Source organism: Manis javanica, chromosome 2 (genome assembly GCF_040802235.1).
Source record: "Manis javanica isolate MJ-LG chromosome 2, MJ_LKY, whole genome shotgun sequence".
Classification (NCBI taxonomy): domain Eukaryota; kingdom Metazoa; phylum Chordata; class Mammalia; order Pholidota; family Manidae; genus Manis; species Manis javanica.
Genome location: NC_133157.1, coordinates 82,260,134 through 82,283,726, shown reverse-complemented (window position 1 = coordinate 82,283,726; position 23,593 = coordinate 82,260,134). Strand labels below are relative to the sequence as shown.

At 41.3% G+C, this 23,593-nt stretch overlaps 1 protein-coding gene across 1 annotated transcript; it reads left to right on the top strand.

The window, feature by feature from the left end:
- Window positions 1-6,230: 6,230 nt before the first annotated feature.
- LOC140847720 (uncharacterized) lies at window positions 6,231-22,869 on the top strand. Its single transcript, XM_073228735.1, has 3 exons — window positions 6,231-9,980; window positions 18,717-19,212; window positions 21,887-22,869. The coding sequence occupies exons 1-3, from the start codon at window positions 9,963-9,965 to the stop codon at window positions 22,105-22,107; spliced, it is 735 nt and encodes a 244-aa protein (XP_073084836.1). The 5' UTR covers window positions 6,231-9,962; the 3' UTR covers window positions 22,108-22,869.
- Window positions 22,870-23,593: the final 724 nt, after the last annotated feature.

Here is a 23,593-nt window from a genome sequence, read left to right as displayed (position 1 = left end):
ATAATTTTTTTTCCTCAAAGAGTAAACATGGGGAGAAGGTCCGAAAAATCCCCTCAAGTTCAGATGTCCCTAAGATTTCCAGTACCTCTTAGGTTTCATTCTGCAGGAATCACCTTTCAAAAGCAGCCTTTCTTGTCATGTTTTGACACCTGAGAGATCAGGAGGTGCAGCAGCCTGTGATGTGAAGCTGCCTGGTCTTTCCCATGCCATCTACCAGCAACTGTAAGACCCTCAGCGCCTGCAAAGCTCTTCACTATCAGTGTCCCACTGGTGCCTCAGAGCAGACGTGACCTGGGCCAGTTGACGGCACCAACCCTGAGTAAATACAAATGCAACTAGCCTGATGCTGAGGTTTAGCTCTAGAAGCCGGCATGCCAGATACAGGTCTGGGGGTGAAGGGTACTGGGGGGATTTGGTCACGGGTTTGTGGCCTGGCCCAGGTTTGGTAATTTCCCTGAGCCTGTTTCCCCTTCTCTAGAACAATCTCAGAATTTGGGGAAATGCGATGAGCTAACTGCACATAAACAGCATCCAGCTCAGTATGTTGCAATTCTGGTCTCTCGTACATATGGTTATCAATCAAAGCAAGACCTGAGGAAAATGGGGTTTCCATCCAATTAGGAAGTTACCCCTGTATTAAAATATGGGTGACGTTTGCTGTATTTCCTTCAAATGATCACAGTAACTCATTTGGAAAGAACCACAACTATCATACAGAGAAATGGAACTCTGGTTAACTACTAAGAGAATTCCTGTGTAGAAAGAAACCTGCCTTAATTGTGGACTGGCAGCTGAACCCCCTAGGCCCCGGGGTCAGCAGGACCAGACTTCAGAGGGAGAACAGGACGGGAGGGCCCGGACCCTCAGCCTCCTATGAGATGTGCAGCCCGTGGAGGTTAAGTCACTGTGGGATGTGTGGGATGTGTGCTGTCAGCTGCCTCCCCTGCTCCTCCCCGGGAACCTGCGAGTAATGGCTGCAATTCTCAGCGGCCTGGAATCCAACCTTCCCAAAGCAAGGACTCTGAACCAGCAGCAGTCACCCAGCCTAAAACTCTCCTTAGTGGTTTTCCTTCCATGAATGGGTAATTCCCAAGCTGCTGACTATAAACTTCCTGTTTAGTGTTTGCCATGGAGTCCATGTCTTCAGGTAGTTAAGTGTTCAGTATAAATAAATCATCTGGGAATCTTGTTAATATATGCAGACTGATTCCAAAGGTGGAGGAGGGCCAGCAGTTCTGCATGTCTAGCCAAACCCTAAGTGATGTCCGTGCTGCTGCTCTGCAGATTCCCTTTGAGTAGCAAGGTTTTAGAATACTTACATCCGGAAGAATCTGGTCATACTAAGTGATAATTAGTACCTGCATTTCTTTTAAAATGCTCACCATGGTGTTAGGGTTTCTGATTAGCACAAGGGGCCTGTGTTGCACCCTGAGATGACAGAACTCAAAGGCCAGGCTGTTACCTGATGTGTCAACTCTGTAAGTGCTGTCTGTGATTTCCTTTAGGCATCCAGAAACACTGATGATATCTCAGGAACCTCCAGCCCCAGTTCTGCTTAGTAGCTTCCCTGGGAGCCAAGGCCCCAGTTCAGCTGCCAGAACCAGACAGACTGGAAGGCCGCAAGTCAGTTTTAACCTGTCACTCTTGAACCAGAGTCTTCTCAAATAGAAAAAGCAAGTCTGACATCCCAGGAAGACATCAAAGGAAGGGAAAATTGTATGGCCCTCCCTTCTTTGAACATCCACATAAGGTGGAAGAGGGCCTTGCCTTTCTGAGGTGGTATGTTATGTTTGGTTATGTTTTCTGGTAAAATGAACAAGATTTACCATTTAAACCATTTTAAGTGTACACTTGAGCGCCATTGACTACATTCACATTGTTGCAGCCGTCATCACATCCTTCTCCAGAACTCTCCCATCTCCCCAATCTCTGTCTCCATGAAACCAACGGTCCCTTCCTCGCCCCCAGTCCCCTGCCACCACCTTAACCCCCTGTCAACTGCTGGCCCCTGCCAGTCCACTTCCTGTCTGAATTTGGCTACTCCAGGGACCTCCCATCACTGGCTCATAGAGCATTCGTCCTTTTGTGACTGGTGAGGAGATATATTTTTAATCTTCATTATCTGACTAAGATGTGGCCTAAACACTAACCAGGTATTACTGTTGTTCTTAAAGCCTCACTAGTGGAGTCCATAAGCCATTTTTAGCCTGACACTCTTAATTGCTCAGCTGTGAAACTGTCCTTTGATGATGGGTCTGCTGATGGTTATTTATGAGCAATGAGGGGCATCTTGAAAAAAGTGTTTAAAGTTATACACTCCACTGACCTTGACGACATTCTTCATGAAGACTCAGGCAGAAGCATTATAATAAAATATCTCAGACTTCCTTCACTCTCCTGGGGAAATCATGCAGACTAATGGGTGCTGCAGAGACCTTTCCTCATACCTTATTTTTCAATATTCAGTCCATTCATTCATTCCATCAATCAACAAAAACTTACTCCATGCCTACAATGTGCTAGGATTTTTTGTAGCCCCTGGGAATCCAAGGTTGACAAAACCTATATGGTCCCCAGATCTTGCATGATGTGCAATTTTCTAAAAATGAATAAAATGTAGGAAAATGAGTAAAACATGGAGTTTTTCTTCTAGGAAGCAGAGCAGGCTGTAACAATTGCAGGCCACTGCTGTGGAGGTGGCCCCGTTCCCAGGGTGCTCAAGTGCAGTTAGATGGGCTTCTACTGATATTTCAGGTGAGGTTTATGCACCATGAAAGGAGGGGTGAGTCAAAAAGTTCATGCCTACCACTGGGAGAGTCTATTACTCTTTGAAATTACTTTTTAAAAGATAAACTTTCTGTAGTAGACAAAGATACCATTTATTAAAAACAGAGCAACTTAGCATAACATTTATAGCAGAGAAAACAGATTATTTTTGGAAATTATGCTTCTTTCAACATAGCAAAATTTCTCTATCTTAAACTCAAATATGCTACAAAATTTCAGATATTTTGCCTCCTCTTACTGGAAAACAACAAACACAATGTCAAATTAATTACAAAAAAAGTCACTAAGCTTAGTCACATGAAGGATCTGTGTAACTGTAAAGACCTTGCCTTTCACGCTACACACTTGTCTGCCATCATTCTTTCAGTCATTATTATCCCAAAATGCTACCTCTGTATCCCCACAGATGAAGGTGTGCCTGTATCCTACTTTGCCCTGTGAGTCCTGTTATATGCCTGTTGTCCCAGAAGAAGTATTAACAGTAGCTCACTCACAGAGTAGTTCACTCTCAGAAGTAACCACATTTGCCTGATAAAATATACAGTCACCCCAAGATTCCATCAACAACAAAACATGCTAAGGTCTTTCTGTATTTATTGACTTCTGCTTAAAACTGCTAACTTTCTTGTACACCCATGCTCATAGAGCATTACTCACAGTAGCCAGAAGGTAAAAGCCACCCAAAGTCTACTGATGGATGAACAGATAAATGAAATGTGGTCTATATATATATAATGGAATATTATTCAGCCATAAAAGGAAATTCTGAGGCTGTGTTCTTCATAAAGCTATTACTAGATAGGCCAGGAAACATAGCAGAGGCATCTAATACAAAGGAAGAAACAAAGAAATCCTAACAAAATGTGTAGGCAGAGGAATATAATACAAGTAGAACTACAGGATAGAACCCCAGAAAGAGATCTCAATGAAACAGAGACCACCAGTCTTCGTGACAAAGATTTCAAAAGTCATGAACATGTTCATGGATTTACAGAAAAGTATTCAAAATCTCAGGAAGGACTTCAACAGATAGAAGACCTGAGAAAGAGCCACTCAGAGATGAAGAATACAGATCTGAAATGAAACATGCAATGGAGGGATTTAAAAGTAGACTGGGAGATTCAAGATGGCAGGGTGAGAGGTGAGACAGAGAACTCCTCCCAAAACCACTTATAAGATGAAAATATAGTAAATGCAACTAATCCTAAAACAGCAACAGGAAAGAAGGCTGCACCAGACTGCATACACCTGGAGAACAGAGCAGACCTCACAAAACAGGGTGCCATACCAAAGCCTTGTTCTGGTGGAACCCAAGCCCTTCCCCCACCCCAGCTCACTGGCGGGAGGAAGAGAAATGGAGCTGGGATGGGGTGGAAGCCTAGGACTGCTGAACACCCCACCCTGGAGATCTGCTTTGTGAGCACAAACCTACATTGCATGGTGCTCTGGAGATTAGTGGGGTTGGAAAGCTAAGATGGGCAGAATGCTTGGAGAGACTGTGATTCCAGCCATTTGTGGAGGACAAGGATCCACATCTGGCTGGTCTGGGACAAGGGAAAGGCAGGTGGTCTGAAAGGCTTCCTAGCAGCAAGAGGGTTGCTGAAGGGGTGGTGTTTGCCCAGAACTTGCTGTGGGGGAGAAGGGATAAGTGGACAAGGTTGTCTGGGCATGCTCTGCCCAGCAAGTTGGGAAATTTCAGGAGCTTTACGTGCTCCATTCCACTGGCTGGCTACTCGGCTACGAGGCCCCCAACTGTCATATGCAGCCTGCTGTGCCTTCCTCCTGGCCTGCTGCACCGGCTCACAAACCGGCAGTCCCTACCCTGGTGTCAGGAAAGCCAGATGGAGGTCCTGCCTATGGCAGCTACAGACACAAAACGCAGAAGTTTAAATCTTGTGCGCTTGGTCCACCGGTTCTGACAGTGGAGACAGGCACTACAGCCAAGATGCAGGAAACGGCTCTTTCCTTCCCCCAGGCAACAGTGCCTCTCCTGCTGTACTCAAGAGTTGGAGAATTCCAGGTCTAAGAACACGTGTATATGGACTAACAATAAAGTTTCTCTGTACATCTAAATTAGAGCCAAGACTTGTGAATCATTCCTTGTGGATGTACTATTAAAAGCAGTGAACATGATATACTTAGGTATCATTTGAAACATTGCATTTGTTTTGTCGTGGTTGGGACAACATGTTAATCTCAGGAAATCTTAGCCTGGGAATAATTATGGAATCCACCCACAGTCAGCTGAGGAAAGCACCTGATTGGATATCACATGTTACTGCAACATATGGAATTCTCACCCACTGATGAGATCCTGACCTTCCTATGACAAATACCCATTTAAAAAAACCCTACTGTGAAACTTGGGCAGACATTATAAATGTCATTATAAAGTCAAAAACTTACTAAGAGAAGGTAAGGGATGGAGAGAGGTAGTAATATATTTTGAGTATCTACTATGTGGCAGATACATGCAGTGTATCATATATTCACAATAAAATTTAAAAATCAATTAGTTACCCTTATTTTACAAATGAGGAAATTTGAAGTGGAAGACAGAGCATTTGAATAAGGTCACACAGTTGGAAAGTGGCAGAGTTCAAATCTATTTGACTCCAAAACCATGCTCTCTATATCACACTACTAGAGAAAACAGAACGAAGGCCTAGAGTCCCAACATCTTTTAGCATGGTGAAATATAAACACTTGAAACTAAAAATACTTGCAGGTTAAAACCAGAGGGAAACTTCTTGAACTCAACAAAGGGCATCTATGAAAAACCTACCAATAACATCATACATAATGCTGAAAGACTGAATGAGAGAACACTGTTCCCTGAGGTTGGGAACAAGGTGATGGGGTTTGCTCTCATCTTTTCTACTCACTGTTCATTGGAAGTCCTAACCAGTGCAATAAGGCAAGAAAAAGAAATAAAAGCCCTAAGTATTAGAAAGGAAGAGATAAAACGTTTTTGTTTTTAAAGTAATAAAATTAGAGAATCCTCAAAAATCTAGAAAAAATCTACTAGAACTGAATTTAGCAAGGCCACAGGATACGAAGTCACTATAAACAAGCCAATTGATTTCTAAATACCAGTACCATTTACAATAACATTACAAATTTGAAATACTTCCAGATAAACTTAATATAGTATGTTCAAGATCTGTGGTACTCTGAAAAGTACAAAACATTGCTCACTTAAAGAAAACATAAGTAACTGGAAAGATATACTGTATTCATCAATTAAAAGAGTCAGTATTGATAAGAAGTAAGTTTTTTCAAATTGATCTATGAACTCAGTGAAGTACAAATCAAAATCCCAGAAGCCTTTATTTATTTATTTATTTTTGTAGAATTTGACAAACTGATCCAAAATCTATACAGAAGTGCAAGTGACCTAGACTAAGCAAAACAATTTTGGAAAAAAAGAACAAAGTTGGAGGACTAAAATTACCTGATTTCAAGACATACAACAAAGCTATATTAATCAAGATTATGTGGCATTGGCATAAGGGCACATAGTTCAATGGAACAGAATAGAGTTTCCAGAAATAGGCACACACATATTTGATCAAATGATTTTTCAACAAAGGTGCTAAGAAAATTCAACGGAAAAAGATAACCTTTTCAATAAATAATGCTAGAACAACTGGATATCCAAACTGGGAAGGAGAGAGATAAGAAACCCTTGACATCACTCCATACACAAAAATAAAATCTAAGTAAATCATAAATTTGAATGTAAAAGAGTAAAATATAAGAAAAAAATCTTATGGTCTTATGGTAGGCAAAGATCTCTTTTTATGATACTAGCTGTAAAAGAAAAATTAGTTAAATTGCAGTTTATCAAAAATTTAAAATACTACTCTTCAATACACTGTTAAGAAGATTTGAAAAAGCAAGCCATAGACTGGGAGAAAATATTGACAATACATATATCCAACAAAGGACTTACATACAGAATATGTAAAGTATACCTATGCTCAATTTTTTAAATGGGCAAAAGATTTGAATGCACATTTCACAAAAGAAGCTATACAAGTGACCAGTGAGAAGATGAAAATATGTTTACCATCATTTATAAGAGGTCCCAAGTGCTGGTGAGGTTGAGCAACTGGAACTCTCACACATTTTGGGTGAGAAAGCAGTTACCATCACTTTGTAAAATGATTTGGCAGGGTAATAAAAAGTAAACATACATTTACATTATGATCCAGCAATCATATTTCTAGGTCTTTACTCAAGAGAAATGAAAACATATGTCCACAAAAAAATGTATACATGCATATTTTTAACAGCTTTGCTTATAATTGCTCAAAGGTGGAGATAACTCTAATGCCCATCAGCTATTGAATGGATAAACAAATTGTGATCCATTTATACAATGGAATTTATTCAGTAATAAAAAAGAAAAGATTTACCAATACAAGCAACAACATGGGTGAATCTCATAAACATTTTGAATGAAAGAAATCTCATATGAGAGTACATACTGTATAATTCCATTTTTATGAAATTCTAGAACAGACAAAACCAATCTGTACTGATGGAAAGCAAATTAGTGATTCCTTGGATCAAGAGTGGGAAGGATTGGCCAGAAAGGGACAAGATAGAAAAATGATCTCTATTTTGATTGGGGTAGTGATACATGAGTGTATACGTTTGTCAAAACTCATTGAACTTGAAACACTTATTGCATGTAAACTACAGTTTAATAAAGTTGACTTAAACAGTAGAAATAAAAAGTAGAATTGATTTAATTGAAAAATTTTATAAATTCATAATTGTATCCTAGCTACTGTGTAAAGGGATTACATAGATGCAGTCTGAAGCTGTGTACAGGTGCTCTTTATTTGGAAATGACAGCCTACCTATGCAGGTAAATAAAGGTGACATATCTGACCAAATAGAAGAAACCCGTTGCTCCAGAATCAGATTTTTTATTACTACAGTACTACTTACAATCTGAATAAACCAGCAGCAGCAGGTTTTAAGGCAGAAGACAAGGGTAAAATTATAGGGATAGACTATGGAGAGAAGACGAGGCTGTGGAAACCCCATTCAGTACAGTAGGAAAGTCATTAGATGTTCTCAGGTCTTCAATTTTGGAAGAATTCCTGAGAAGGCAATATTAAGGGACTAAGGAAAAGAAGATGTCTGTATTCTGGCAGCCTGGAGTTCAGAGTGGATCACAGTAGACATTCCCCAGGCTGGGAGATTAAAATTAGAAACATTGTGTAACGGGTGGTCCCTCTTGTAAGCATCTATCCTAAAGAAATATTTGCATATGTGCATAAGGAGCATGGATGGAATACTTGTTGGAGGTTTGTTTGTATAAGCTAAAACATGTAAGCAACCTAAATGAGAAGTGATTTAATAAAGTCACATCCGTTCTGTAGTAGACCCTCTCAGTGCTCCACCCACACAACCCGTGACTTGCCATGTCTGTGCATGCCAGGTGACTTCAAACTGCTAGCATTTGCATCTACTTGACTGAAGATTTTCTCTGGCCACCAGAGCTCTCTCTGCCCAGGTGCATGGCAACCCAAAAGTACTGAAGAATCAGTGCCTCTCTGAAGCAGCCCTCAACCAATGGTAGATAGGAATTGATGGATAAATACTCCAGTTCTCCTTAGGTAACAAGGTTCCACATTTGTGTCATACGTTGGCTCGCAGAGCTCCCCAGTGGACTTGACCTCTAGTTACCTACAGTGATGACTTACTTGATCAAACACCCTTTATTGGCCCCCTTCCCTTCCTGTCTTACTTTCCTGTTCCCCTACTGGTATTTTCTGGGATGATTTCTCACATAAAGTACTTGAACTTGAAAAAAATAAAACAAAACAAGAAATTCTGACATGCCACAACATAGATGAACCTTGAAGATGACGTGCTAAGTGAAATAAACCAGTCACAGAAGGACAAGTATTGTATGATGCCACTCTAATGTGACACGTAGGGTAGTCACACTCACAGAGACAGGCAGTGGAATGGTGGCTGGTGGAGGTAGGAGTGAAGAGTTAATGTTTTGATGGTGACGGTTTCAGTTTGGGAAGGTGAAAAAATTCTGGACATGGGTAGTTGTGATGATTACACAAAATGAATATACTTAATCCCTCTACGCTTTAAAAATGGTCTCAGTGGCAAATTTTATTATATGTATTTCCCCACAGTTTATAAAAGTTGATAACTCTCAATTGGCCTGACTACTTAATTACTCAATTATGATGATTAATTCTCTGTGTCCACTGGGCAAGGGGTGCCAGATTAAACATTATCTCTAGTTGTGTCTGGGAGGGTGTTCCAGGATGGGATTAGCACTTGAATTGGTGGACTCAGGAAAGTAGATGGTCCACCCCAATGTGGGCAGACATCTTCCAACCTACTGAAAGCCTGAACAGAACAAAAGACAGAGGAAGGAACAATTCATCCCCCTGTTTACACCATCAGCAACTCTAGTTCTCAGTCCTTGTGACTTAGACTGAATCACCACAATGGCTTTCCTGGGGCTCCAGCTTGCAGACAGCAGATAATGTGACCTCTCAGCGTCTATAATTGTGTGAGCCAGTTCTGCATAAATCTCCGTGTGTGTGTAGCCTTCCGGTTCTGTTGTCTGGAGAACACCAACTAATGCACAGATTTCATTCTAGGGACATGGCTGTTTGGGCAGAGTTCCGGATGATTGCAGTGAAGACCTCCCAGGGCAGTGGAGCTGTTGAAGGGTGGGGACAGAGCCCTGAGCTCAGCTGCTTGGCTCAGGCAGAGAGTTAGCTTGGCCGGGCGGCCCCGATCCACTTCCAGCCTGATCATCTGGGTGGGTGTAGGGAGCACGGACCTGTCTGCTGTCTACTGACCTGCCTCAAATTCTTCTTTACCCCTTGCCCATATCTATAGAAGGAAAACTTGACTGATTAGAAATGTATTCACAATTCAGCTATTTAATGTTTTTTTTTTTAAGTCTTCCCATCTTCCACCTCCCACCTTACCCTCTTACAGGGGGATAATCCCCTAACCCTCAGTGTCACATAGCTCTTTATCTGAGACTGTCCATATGTCACAATGGGCATTTACTTAACACTCACTAAGCTTTTAGCATATGCCAGGGGCCAGGCTCGGCCATGGGGCTGCCTGACGAATGGCACACAGACTGATGAGAAAGGGGGCCACCCAAACAGATGGTTGTAAAGCAAGTGGTAAGTGCAGTGACTAATGTACTCAGGACGCATAAGAGAGAACAGAAGAGTGAAAATTAAGCCCATCCAGGCTTGGCAGTGAGAGGTGGGGTGAAGTGGGTAGAGGAGAAGCAGGAAACGCCAGGGCTAAGGGATGAGATGATGGATGGGCTCGTTCCTACAGACGGTTGCGAGGCTCACCTCCCTCCAGCAGGGCCCGGGAAGCTGGCCCCAGCGGTCCCGAGAGCCGGCTACCTCCTTCTCCCTTGGGGCGTCCTCCCCCGAGGGCCTCCCTCTGCCCAGGTTTCCGAGCCTTCCTCCCAGGGCAGGTTCCCCCCCGACGCTCAGCCCTGACCTGGCTCTGCTGTCAGCATGTCCGGTGTCCTTTCTCCTCCGTCTCCCCACATGCCGTCTTGAGAGTGTGCAGCGTTGGTAGAGATGAGAATCTGAACAGGAAATCAAAAAAGGGTAGAGAGTTTCCTTTGCTTGCTGTCAGCAAACTGAATGGTGGAAATAATGAGCTGATCAAACTGGCCTGCATCCGACACTTCCAGGTGTTCCCTCCTCCCCCTGCCCCAGGAGGCCTGTCAGTCCTCAAGACCACCACGAAGGCCACTGTCCCTCCAACAAGTGCACCAAGCAGGCGCCATTCCCTAGGGACTGTCCATGGATACCGGAGCAGCAGCACAGGCCGCCATTCCTGGCACAGCCGCGGTAGGGAGGGGCATTGCTGCCGATCTGCACCCCCACCCTGCGGCCCCCCACCCAGCATCTTGTCTTTTCCTTCCGTATGTGCTGGTAGCATGTTCAGAAGCACGCCATGGTATTGCGGACAGCACACAGGCCACGGCTCTGACCCTGGCAGCTTCCAGACTGGCCTTGACCCCTGTTTAGTTCATGGCCAGTGCCCCGGAGGAGAGGTGGGCAAGTCAGCACCACTGCAGCTGTGTGGCTTTCCTTTGGTATCAAAGCAGGTAGAGTAGAAGTGGTGGTAGGCAAATATGGGTGGGCGCTCACAGGAAACAAAGCTAATCTAGTCCAGGCAAACCCTCAGGCCCCTGTGAGCTCTCACCTTCCCAAGGAGCCCTCTTCTCGCTTGGACCAGCGTTCCCACAGCATGGAACCCCGTAACCTCTCCAGGGGGCCACACGCACTTGGGGGCTTCAGAGGAAAAAGCCATGACGCTCTCTGATCTGGAAGGCACACAGAGGAAAATCAAATAAAATGACACTGAAAAATATGATGTGACATAATCACATTTATGCATAATAGCATAATATATAAAGATGTGGTTTCTGTAGAAGGACTCCCTGGTTTCATCCTAAATTCATTACTTCTCAGCTGTTACATAGAGCAAGGTGCTCACCCTCTCTGCGCCCACTTCCTCGTCTATAAAATGGAGATTATAATTGCATCCGCGTCAGAGATTTAGTTGATGAGAGGATTAAATGCGATAATAAATTCAAGTTCTTGGAACTTAGAATTCAAGTTCTGCAGCACATCCAGTGTGGCTAGTATTCAGAGCCATTACGTATGGTCAGGGGCCCAGGTTTGTTCAGCCCGGTCACTCCATCATCTGACGCATCTGCTCAGGAGGGCCGAGCGGAGCAGGGCTGGAGGCTGCCCACGTGTAGACCCGCCCCTCTCACGGGTGCCCAGCAAGCCCCTGCCCGTGTGTTAATAGTGTTCTTCAGGCAGATCACAAGATAGCTGACCAGTTTTGTTTTGTTTTTCTGTCATTTGACCTGTCTCCTTTTTTAAAACAACTTCATGGTTATATAATTGACTTAAATAAAATTCATTCCTTTTAATACACATGTCAGTGATGTCGTTAATTTACCGAGTTGTTCACCCATCCCCATAGTGTTAGAACTTTTCTATTGTCCTGGAAAGAAACCTGATGCCCACTGGCATTCACTCCCACCTCCAGCACCAGGTCAGCACAAATCCTTTGTCTCTGTTGAGTTAGAACCGGTCCTGTCACCTGGACCTCAGGCAGTACAATGAGCTACCTCCCCGGGCCTCCCTCATCTGACCCCTCGGTCAGGGGGAGACACAGTGGCTGGTCTCCGACCAGGTGCAATTTCTACAGACAGCCGCCCTCCTCCGTTCTTTCTCTTTTCCTCCTGCTGGATTTAAAACGTGGGGTTTCTTAATTGTAAAGGTAATAAATGCTCATTGTTAAGTGTATAAAAGCACAACGAATCATAAGGAGAAGACAAATGACTCACCATCTGCCCTACCCTAAATAGAACTATTGTGAACATTTTAAAGTGAAACACATAGGATTTTTGGATAAAACAGGATCATATATAAATACTCTTCTAGTGTCTGTTTTTGTTTAGTATCAAAACCATTAAAAATTTTCCTGTTATTTAATATTTCTGTACTACTTAATGATTTCCCTAATTTGTTCATCTCTGGACATTTAGGTTGTTTCACATTTTTTTCTATTATACATAATACTCTCTTGAACATCCATGGAAACACATTTCTACACACATCTTTCTTATATCACTCCCTGACATCCAACTGGGAGTGCTTTCTATTTTTATTGTAATAATTTATCAAAGAAAAATTTTTAAATACAAGGGCAGTAAAAGTTTCACTCTAACTGAAACACTTGTGGACTGCCACTGTTTGGGAATACCCTCTGAGATTTTACAATGAGTATATACGCCTTTACTATTCATATATTTTGAAAAGAAATGAGATCAGATTCTTCATATGGCTCTACTACTACATGTTTTCATTTAATGAGAAAAATATTTTTTAAGTTGCCTTCTTATTTTTAATGGTTACATGGCATGGTAATTTAAATAATTTTTAAATTTACTTCATCCCCTATCTTAGCTTTTTAATATCATGAACACATAAAATGAGCATCCTTTGCACCATTTTCTGATTGTTCTTTAGCACATATCGATAGAAGACTCCTATTGGTTTCAACAGCCCACATATTCTAACATTGCCCAGTTTTTCTCTAAAGTTTGAGCTAATTTTTACTTCTGCTAACATTGAATGAGAGTCCTAATTTCTCCACACCCTCCCCATGAATGGACATTTTCACTATTTTGCCATTTACCAATCTAGTGATATTAAAATCCAAGTTTACATGTATCTAACTTCCACTGAATTGAGCATATCTTTATATGTTTATTGACTTTGTTCATCTTTAATTGTGAGAATTTCCTCAAGTCCTTTGACAGTTTTTCTATTATTTCTTTTTCTAATATGAACTGTCCATCTTTTTTGTGATTTGGAAATCTTTTTCACATCAAGTATATTTGTCATAATTGGGCTGGAGGTGGGGCTCAAATATAAATGGTCATAAGGAAGAAAGGGAATTTTTTAGCAAACCTAACCACAGTGCAGGGGCCCAGTGGTGCACTATGGTGCCTGTCTCAGCAATGATGGGCACCAGGAAGTCGAATGGCATCAGAACCTTCTCTGTCTCCACTTGTCTTACCCCTGCTTTTCTTCTGCACATTATATTAATTCTCTTCATTTCTTGTTGCAATAAACAATGCTGCATGAGGAAACTGATTCCTAACTTACACACGGTCAATAATTCATACAGGAAACTGCTTTAAGAAACACAACTGTAGAGTCACAAAAAAGAACATTTGAATCATAAAAGGTATTGCCAAATTGCCAAGAGGGCTGTACCAATGGGCACTTCACCAAATGTTCTATGTAAGCTTGCCACTTCCCATCAGCTTGTCAACATGAAATAATTTTAATGTTTTCATCCTTGCCATTCTGTAGTCTTAATCTGTATTCTGAACCTAATCAGGTTCCTTATTTGTAAAATGGGGCTAATAAGCATTTACTCATAGGATTTTAATGAAGATCAAATTAGTTAATATATAAAGAACTCAGAGCAGTGTCTGGCCCATAGTAAACACTATTCATGTTTGCAATGATTATTATTTTCCTTGATAACATGGCTCCACCTCCATCGTTTTCTATTATTATTTTTAGTCACAATGAATTATTATGGGCCTTTAATTTAGTAAAGCCAAAAACTATTATACCTTTTCATATTTTGTTCCTTTATCTTCCTTAATAAGACCAGATATATATATATATGTTGGTTCTTTATTATTTTCTATAATTATCATCTTCTTAGAGTCTTAACCTCTTTGTCCTTTTTTCAACAAATTGTTTTTCTTCTTTGACTTCTTTTGCACAGAAGCCATGTTTTATTTTTCCTTCAGATCATTTGTATTATAAAATTGTTGTTTCCTTGAGTAATCTCCATCCACAAACTATGCATTTTAAAAATTATTTATTGTGGAAAAATTGCAAATGTTTTAAAAAGGAGAGAAAGGATATAATGAATTCCAGTGAACCAGTTACAGTTAATGATTCTCAACCATGGTTCCTTGTGTTTTATTGTAGAATTCCCTTAACCTAGATTGTGCTTGCTTTATGCCTTTCTTCTCTTCCAACATTTTTCTCTTGCTTTGTGGTATCAACTTATCACTGCTGGATCCTTTCTGTTATCATTAATCATTCTCTATTGACAGTTATATCCAGGCCCAAAAACAGTATGAATGGATTTTGGCTTTCTTCCCTTTTCTCTAGAAAGTGCTTTTCTCCCCCTTAGGTAAAGTTTTTGTTGATGTCTACTATAGATGCAGAAATGTGCATAACTTTTGGAGATATAGCTCAATAAATTTCTGTAAGTCAAATACAACTGACATTGAGATCAAATAAACATACATTACCAGAACTATGGAATTTTCATGCTCCATACCAGCACTGACCCCCTCCCAAGATAAAACCTCTGCTGACCCCTAACCTTATAGATTAGGTTTGCTCATATGTGAGACATAGAGTACAGAAACCTTTGCTGAAGATTGTTTTGTTGTATGAAAAACCATAACTGATCCTTCACACTGTCGATAGACATAGAGATTGTCTTGGGTCCCATTCTCTTAGGAAGCTCAGTTTGTTTCCAAGCTGCAAACAATGTTGCTGCGGACAATGCTGCAGTGAATAACCTCACATCTCATTGTCAAGTGTACAAATATAAAAATACATAATATTTAGATGTGGAAATTCTAGGTTCAGAGAGTATATGCCTTTATGATTTCCCCTTATAAGCAACTTCATTCTCCACCCAACTGAAATATTATACTGAAGATCAGATCAGGAGAATATAAAAAACAATAAGCACAGAAGTAGAGGAGAGATGAAGGTCAAGAGTTTGTGCTAGCAACAGGTTAAGAGAAGTTGGATTTTTCCCCCAAATGGAAGGTATTTTGTGCCTGCAAAGATGAAAGGGAGCCACTGAGGAAGATGAGATTGAAGATAAAAGAATGATGGCGACAGAGAAGTTGTTTCCCTGATGAAGGAGAAATATTCCACAAGGGTTAGGAGGAGAGTCAAATAGACCACCTTGTGTCGGAGAGTTACTATAGATGAGCAGAGAGAGCCCTCCCTCTGGGGTGGAGGGCGATGGAAGGTTAGGTGTGAGTGCAAATGGAGAAGAGGGTGACCCACTGGTTTCCTGTGAGATGCCCTTGCTCTTCTTAGGAAAACTAGAATTTATTGTGGGAATTCCTGGGAATAACAGGATGACTAGAAGTGCTCAAGAGCCCACACAGAGGCTCCCTCAAGTTGCAAGAATCTATAAACAGGCTCCTTGGCTCTATTTTCATGACTTCTCCAGGCACACTGTCATAAGAGGCTGGGTTACAGGGCTAACCAAGGTTTAGGCATTGGCTTGGCTCAAAAGAAAGGTCTAAGGTAAAGAGTATGTGAGTGAAGTAAGCATGAAAGTGGATAAAAGCATCTTTTTGCCTGATTATCTATTTTAGCATTCTGTATCCTGACCCTTCAACAAGAGGGTAGCATCCTTAATAGTAATCCAGTAATGACAATCAGCAAGAGGGTAGCATCCTTAATAGTAATCCAGTAATGACAATCCAGTAATGACGTTTCCTTGTGCCACACTCTGTGTTGTCAATCTCACTGTGGTACAGTGAGCACACATGTCGTAGGTATTGCTTTGAATCTATGGATATAGAATTGCAGGGCTGGCCACTAAGTTTATCTGAGGTGGCACCAATGATTGAAGTTCAGTATGTATGTATATGTAGTAGGAGGTTAAATCTAGCCCTCTCCTAAGGGAAGGAGAAGGGAGAAAAATGTATTGTCTCTTGGGAATGGAAGAAGGCCACCCCCCAGGATGAAGGACACCGCAGCAGGTACAGGAGTGGCTGGCCAGGAGGCACTGGGAGGTCTTAGAGGAAGCAGGTTAGGGAAAGGGAAAGTACAATCAAGTTTTGTTTAAAGAGCTCAGGGATAGACATGTCTGCGAAGCCACTGTCCAAATTCAGGAAACAGGGTGGGCCTTCTGCATTATGTTGTTTTTTTCTCCTACATATTGAAACAGTAGACACAGTAGTGGTAATGTATTTGGAGATCTCTCTCCAAATGACTGGTAGCTAGATATATGATAAGTATCTCAGAATAAATATATATTTGAATATATAAGCCCTGGGTTTTCCTGTTTTGCTGGGGAAGGAGGAGGAACCTAAGTGTTTTGCCTCATCCCAAACACCAAGTGAGCGCTTCAGTTCATCTCTGACACTCATTCCGTCCCCGCAGCTACCACTCAGGGTGCAGTGGTACCCCGGAGATGTTTTCCCGCATACATTCACCTACCTACAAACAGAGGTTTCAGTGGAATAAATTAAACCAAGAATGTTAAGCATTGTGGAGTTTATTTGCTATTCATCAGCATATAGCAATCCACTAGGAACAGTGTCTTGAAACAACTATAATTCATTATTTGCCATAAGGTTGGAGTGGGCTGGCTCGGCTGGGTGGTTGTTCTTCCCATTTCAGGATCATCTGGGGTCACGTACGTAGCTGTAGTCATCATGGGGCAGTGATTCAAGATGACTGCATTTCCATATCTACTGGTTGGCAGCGGCTCTCGACTCCATGTGGTCTCTCCAGAAGGGTGGCTGGGCCATTTGACACCATGGCTGTGGCTTCCAAAAATATGAAGTAAGGCCACAGAGCTTCTTAAGACTTAGGCTCTGACAGTCACGCAATGTCACTTCATACGTCATGCTGTCACTCAAAGCCGGCATAAGACCAGCCCAGGGTCATACATGGGAGTGGATTTAACTGTCCCTTATGGATGAGACCAGTTGGAAAGATCCCATGGCCATTTCTAATCCCTCACAAAGGGATTAAACAAAATTGTATCTGTGAAATGCCTATTAGCCTATTTAGTCCAAAACAAATTATTTCAAGTGTTAGTTGTTGTTCTTATTAGTTTTTTTCCTCTGAATAAAAAGTATGTTTTCCAGGTAAGGATGTAGGTGAGTTTTTCTTCAGGTAAACAAAAAGTTGATCAAAATGTGTCTAAGACAAAAAAATTAAGTAATCCATAAAGGATTATTTGAACTAGTATTAAATGCCAAAATAACATAAGAACTTGAGGTGTTTCAGATAAAATATTTGGTTGAAATATGATTAATCTGACAGACCTACAGTAAGGAGAAAACAAAAGGAAAATTTAAATGATAAAAATTTTTAAAAGGGTCCCACTTAAAAATCCTGAAGGTGTAAAAACGTTACCCTCCCCCTTCATATTTCATCCGATTGTTTAATCGTTCTTTTCCTCTCCCCTCACACTGCATTCCTCAGGGGTCAGGGAGCAAAGCCCCAGCGCAGTGCTCCTCAGGAACCCCGACCTAGCTGTAGAGGCCGAGGCCGCAGAGTCCCCCAGGGATATGCTTACAATGCTGTCATTTTGCACACAGGAAGCTTTATGTTTAAAAGCTGTAAAAACTTGAACTACTGAATACCTAGTGACATACCTGGGGGCCATGGAAACCAAAATTTCCCTTCAGTGACTTGAGCCTTTTGTCACTGCAAAATGCAACACCTCAGTGGACAGGTACGAAGGAGAGCTGAGTTGTTTTTATGATAATGGTCATGAGTTTGGAAGAGCCATTTGTCAACCTTAGGCCACTTCATATTTGTTGCTCTTGGAATAGAACTGATGAGGATGGGAGGGAAACGGCATTGGGCTAAATGGCCCATATTGGGTGCTCACGTTGGCCTTCCAGCTAAATGGCCTATGAAGCCTCTCAGGAAGAATGGAATCAGTAGGCAGGATGCTCTAGAAAATAAAATGTTATTCCTTCCACATAGGATTTTAAATACAGACAGGTATTGTGGGGAAGCATTTAATGTCTTTTCTGCCAACTAGTCCTAAACACCCCACCATGTAGTCATTTGCTTTGCTAAAACATTCCAGCCCTTTTGCACTGCAATTCTGAACACTCTGAACCCTTCAGACACTATGATGAAGCTTTGATATCTAGATTATCTGGCTCCCTTTGTTCCTTAAGAGAAATACAGCCTTACTCAAAACAAAGGTTGAAAACCCCGATGGCTGTCTCTCTCCCCAAGGTAACTCACAGAATTTTAGAATTGGAAAGATCTTACAGACTTAAGAGTCCATGTCTAATGCACTCATTTTATAACAGAGGATTTAAGTGATGTGTCTAAATTATACTCCTTTGGGGGAAGTAATCTGAGATTTGACCCTGCCCTGCATTGCCACTACTGAGTTGATTTATTTAGGCAGAGATGTCTTCCCAACTAAAAGAAGATGCTTCTCTTTTCACGGTTAATGGTTATCCTGTTTGTGCTGGGGCTTGTGGGTCTGCCAGATGATTACATTGTCACCCATCTCTTGACTTCCTGCTTTTTTCTCCACAGCTGCCAGAATTATATGCATTCGTGGAGAATTTTAATAACGAGAACAAGAAATCAAATCTCCTAAAAACTCACAGTATCTCACCTAGTGAAGCACAGAAGATACTTAGTCCCAACCTCAGTGGCGTGCCATTCCCCGAGGGAGCTGACCTGAGAGCGGAAGACCCCCAGCCTGTTTTCATGTGCAAGGAGGTTAGGGAGGAGGAGGAAAATCCAGAATCTCTGGCGGAGCTCCTGCCCTGCAGCTTACTGGCCAGCACGCTGTCTCTGGGGGCAAGATTCTGGAAATCCCAGCAGAGACTCGCTCAGTGTGGGATCCCTGCACCCAACCACACCTCACCTCTTGAGATTCTCATCGATCACTCCAGCTCCTTGCCACCAGTCCCCACACAGAAGATTCAGGGCACCAAAACATTACAAAGAGAGGGCATTTCCAGTGTCCCGCCAGAAAAGTTTGTCTTTAAGGATGAAGTTCCTCAATACTTATTAGCTGATCGAGGTAATTGAAACAAATGAGGCCATGAAGGAGAAAATGGGTGGAAATCTTACTACAAAATTAACCTAGATTTCTAGAGCCCAAATAGTCAAAGACTGACCCATGGAAATCTTGCAGATCTGTAGTTCGTGGTTGATGTTCTTGCTGCCTAGAGTAGCAATGTGAGATAGCAGAAAATCAAACATTCCAGGGTGAAATCCCAGATCCAAGCACTAACTCTTGAACTTCATCTCCTTTACTTCTGTACTAATTACAAAACATATATTAGTGATTTTAAGGAGAAATGAGTATCTTACTCATATATTCTCCATTTTCCTAATGTAATGAGGGAGGTCATATTTTACCATTCTGTGTAGCTATAAAAAAATAGATTAAATCAATAATGTAAAATATTTGAGCCCCTCTAAATATGTTCTAGATTCAAGATAAAACCATTTGCACAGCAAATATTTTGACACTTCCACTTTTATATTAAAAATAGTGGGAAAGACAGGAGGAAAAGATTTAAAGGGAGAGATTGATTACTCTGATCATTTTTGGTCCAGAATCCTGAATAAGTCTTTGTTATAATTCCCTACATTGATGTTTTGACAAAGTCTTATTCAGGTTTCAGATTCCTTTGATAGAGTCATACTTTGTGTGTTTTGGAGCCCAGGTAGAAGAAGTACGAATTAAGGCAATTGTAGGAATGGTCTAGATAATCCACAATAGTGCAGAGCTTAAGTCTGAGGCCAGAGAGGAGAAAGCATGGGAATCAGTAATGGGACAGCAGATCCAGAAGCATTTTATCTTAAAACTGACCAAACCCTTATTCTGTAAGATAGATGCTGAATCCTTGAAGATCTGAGTTGTGATTTGAATTCTGTGGTACTTTTATAAGGGTACAAATGTTATCACTACTTTAATTACTATTATAAATAGCTTTATGATGCTGAAGACTGAATCCTTAATTCTTAAAAAGGGAAAGAAGGAGAAGGAGAAGGAGAAGGAGAAGAAAAGCCCACTGAGGAATTGTTGTAGGCTTAAACATTGATGGTTTTGCCACCCAAAGAAGCCAAGTTGCCCCTTCCTCCCATTGCACGGCTTGTCTGCTGCCCACCTAACCTCCGGGGGTCTCTCATGTGGCCTCGAGACTCTGTGTGGGAGTTTTTCTCTGTCTCCATGACCTCATTCCTCAGATCCTGTAGGTAGAATTTCTGGTGCATATCTTTTATATTCCAGGAATGTACATGAAGCCAGGTAGGGGTCCATAGGAAAAATATCTAGTAATTCCTTTGGTTTCACTGGTATTGCAACAATTCATCTTTTGCTGTCCTACATTGCCTAGTAGTACTACCATTTATCAGCCAGCCAGCCCCTAAAGTATTCTCAGTGCAGATGAACTTTAGAACTCCTGGTATACCAAAGAATATTATCGAACATATCCTTACTAACACCAAGCACTGGGGGAGGAAAAGAGAGTGGGTGCTGTCATCTTGTTTTGCTCCTATCATAGGAGAGCTACTCTTACTAAGGCTACATCCTGTGTGACCATGTAGGCTAGGAATGTTTGACCAAGAATGGCAAAGTTATTTTTGACCAGCTAGTTATTTTTCCTGTATCCTTGGAAGTCTGAGGCCGTTAGACCAGGGCTAGAGCAATGCTTTCTGATGTTATCAAGGACCGAGGCTCCACCACTTTTTGAATGTCACTTTTGTCTTCATAGCCAAAAGACATGTCCTTTACCTCCAGGCACTATGGCCACATTCTAGGCAGAAGAGGGCACTAGGACAAAGGACCCTTTTGGCTACTTCTGAACCCTTTTAATAGGGAAGCAAAGCCTCCTCAGGTGCTTTCCTCAGATCACCATCCTCAGAGGACTTCTCCCCACAGCTCACTGGCCAGACCTGAGTCTAATAGCCACACCTTGGTGAAGGGCTGGCGAATACAGATCTTAGCCCTTTCTGGTTTCTGCAGTAGAGGAAGGCAAAAAAGATTTGTAATAGGCATGAAGTGAGCCAGCCTATAGTGTCTACCACAGATCAACACGTAACGCTTTTTGGTATCAAAATAAGCCAAACGTCCCTTTCCTTCCTTCTGTCACCAGTTTTTGCAATGCCAGGCCTGCCAAGATCTTCTGAAGTTCCCTGAAACTTGGCACCTGGCCCTTGGGAGGGACTGTGGAACACCATGGCCACCATCAGTATCTGTTCCACTAGGGATGGTATGAACTCGAGGAACACTCCCAGGCCCCAAACTCCTACTTCAGGCACATACAGAACATGCAGAAGGACTTCCTACCAGGCAGACTCAGGGAAACCCAGGCCCTTCCCAGTACAGGATGGAGGCCTGATTGATGCAGGGGCAGAATCGGGGCCATAAGTCATCTGCTCACATATCACCACACAAGAGTGGTAAAGCTGCCCATCAGAAGCAGGCCAGAGCTTCTACTTATTTGCTCTATGGCCCTGCAGGACCTGCTCCAGCCCCATTATCCAGACCCATGCACTTTCCTATTTGGAGGAGGCCTTTAATCAGATGAACACCATGGGTTTCCCCCTTAGTTTAGAAAGCTTCAGAAACAGCTTTCTACAGAAGGGGATGGCTACACAGTGTGTTGTGTCCATGGAGCATCTCTGAATTACTGAAGGTTAAATTACACTATCAAGTGATTCTTTGAAAATATGCTTCTTTTCAGGAAAACAGTTCATGGATCTAAAGGATCTGGAATGGAGATACTATAAAGGGATTGTGAAGTGGAAGCACTATACTGCAGATTCATTCATAAACATAAAATACAATAGTGAGAAGAGATTTGTAGAGAGCCAGGAGATGCCCGGTGTTATTTCTCCCCCTCTAGTTCATAGGTCTTTGATAATTCACTCTCAGGTTGATTATCCAAAAAAAGCAACTTCTTAAATAAAATATGTAGTTCATTACAATATCTTGCATGCAGATTTTACTTTTGAGAGCACTGAATTTATATATGGAAAGTGAAGAAACATAGGCACCTTGGAACATAGGAACTGAGGCTATACATTATGCATGGGAGGTCCAAAATTAAGCCATGAATATGGAGTAAAATATCCAAATGATCCAAAATATCCAGGTGGCCAATGTTACACCTGCTTTGGAACTATGGAATCTACCTGGACCAAGGCTGACACAAACATAGATCTTATGAAGAGAAAGCATGTGCATGAAGAACTTCCAAACAAGAACAGCTCTTAAGAAAAATCTAAACATATATGGAGTCAATTATAAAAATAGTTGGTAGATACAGCAAATGGAAGAATTAACACCTGAGGATATAGAGATCAGTCTGATAACTTAAAAGTATGTTCACTGATCAAAAAATGAGGGAGGAAGTAGCATCTATGAAATAAGAACAGGAAGATTTGAAAAAGAACAAATTGGAAATCTTGAAAAATATGGTATTTGAAAGCAAAATGGTATTAATAAACCTCAGTAAACTATCTCAATGGTATACTGGATATATCCTAAGAGAGGATTAGTGAGTTGGAAGATAGCATTGAGAGAATCTTCTAGACAATAGCGCAATAAGGCAACAGAGTTTGAAAGAAGTTAAGAGTAATGGAAGGGTCGAATGAGTTCAGAAACATATCCAGTGGCAATTGCTGAAAGAAAATAAAATGGGAAAGAGATGATGTTTGAAAATAAAATGACTGGTAATTTTTTTAGAAACAAAGAAACATATGAAACCTCAAAATGGAAAACTTCACCTCACTGAATGATTAGCAAGAAAATAAAAATAAATCTTTACCTAGAAACACCATAACATAACTGTAAAAGCATTAAACAAAGAAATATATAATTACAGAAAATATATGTACAGAATAGAGAAAATGGATTACATACAAAGAAATGACAAATCGACAAGTAGAACTTTCATTAACAATAGATGTCAGAAGGCAGTGGTGTGTGTCGTGGACTCAAAATGCTGAGGGAAAACAACTGTCAATTTGGAATTCACTACCAAGCCAGACTCTCTTTAAAGAGTAGGGTTAAAATAAATACATTTAAAAACATACAAGAGCCTAAATTGTTTACACACTTACTGAAAAATTATGCTCTACTGCTAGCAAAGTATGTACTTAAGCAAGAACCCAGAGGGAGTGCAAGAAATAATAGTGAGCAATTGAATTATGAATAATACTGTGTATGATTATGGAGATCCTACATATATGTTTCTGGATTTTATTTCCTAATATTCAGAAAATTTGCCCCTATAGAGTGAAATCATTTTATAATTTTTGCAGTGTTTTTAAATAAGAAACAGATTTTGGTGTCAGCATAGTGGATATCTTTAGCAGATACCATCTAGAAATGGGCATGATGGAGATTTCTGGATGTTTGTGATATGCTGGATTTTTATCTGAACCAG

Coding starts and splice junctions, on each gene's coding strand:
- LOC140847720 (XM_073228735.1), top strand. Junction 19,213..21,886: donor ATACTTATTAGCTGATCGAG/GTAATTGAAACA, acceptor GCTTCTTTTCAG/GAAAACAGTTCATGGATCTA.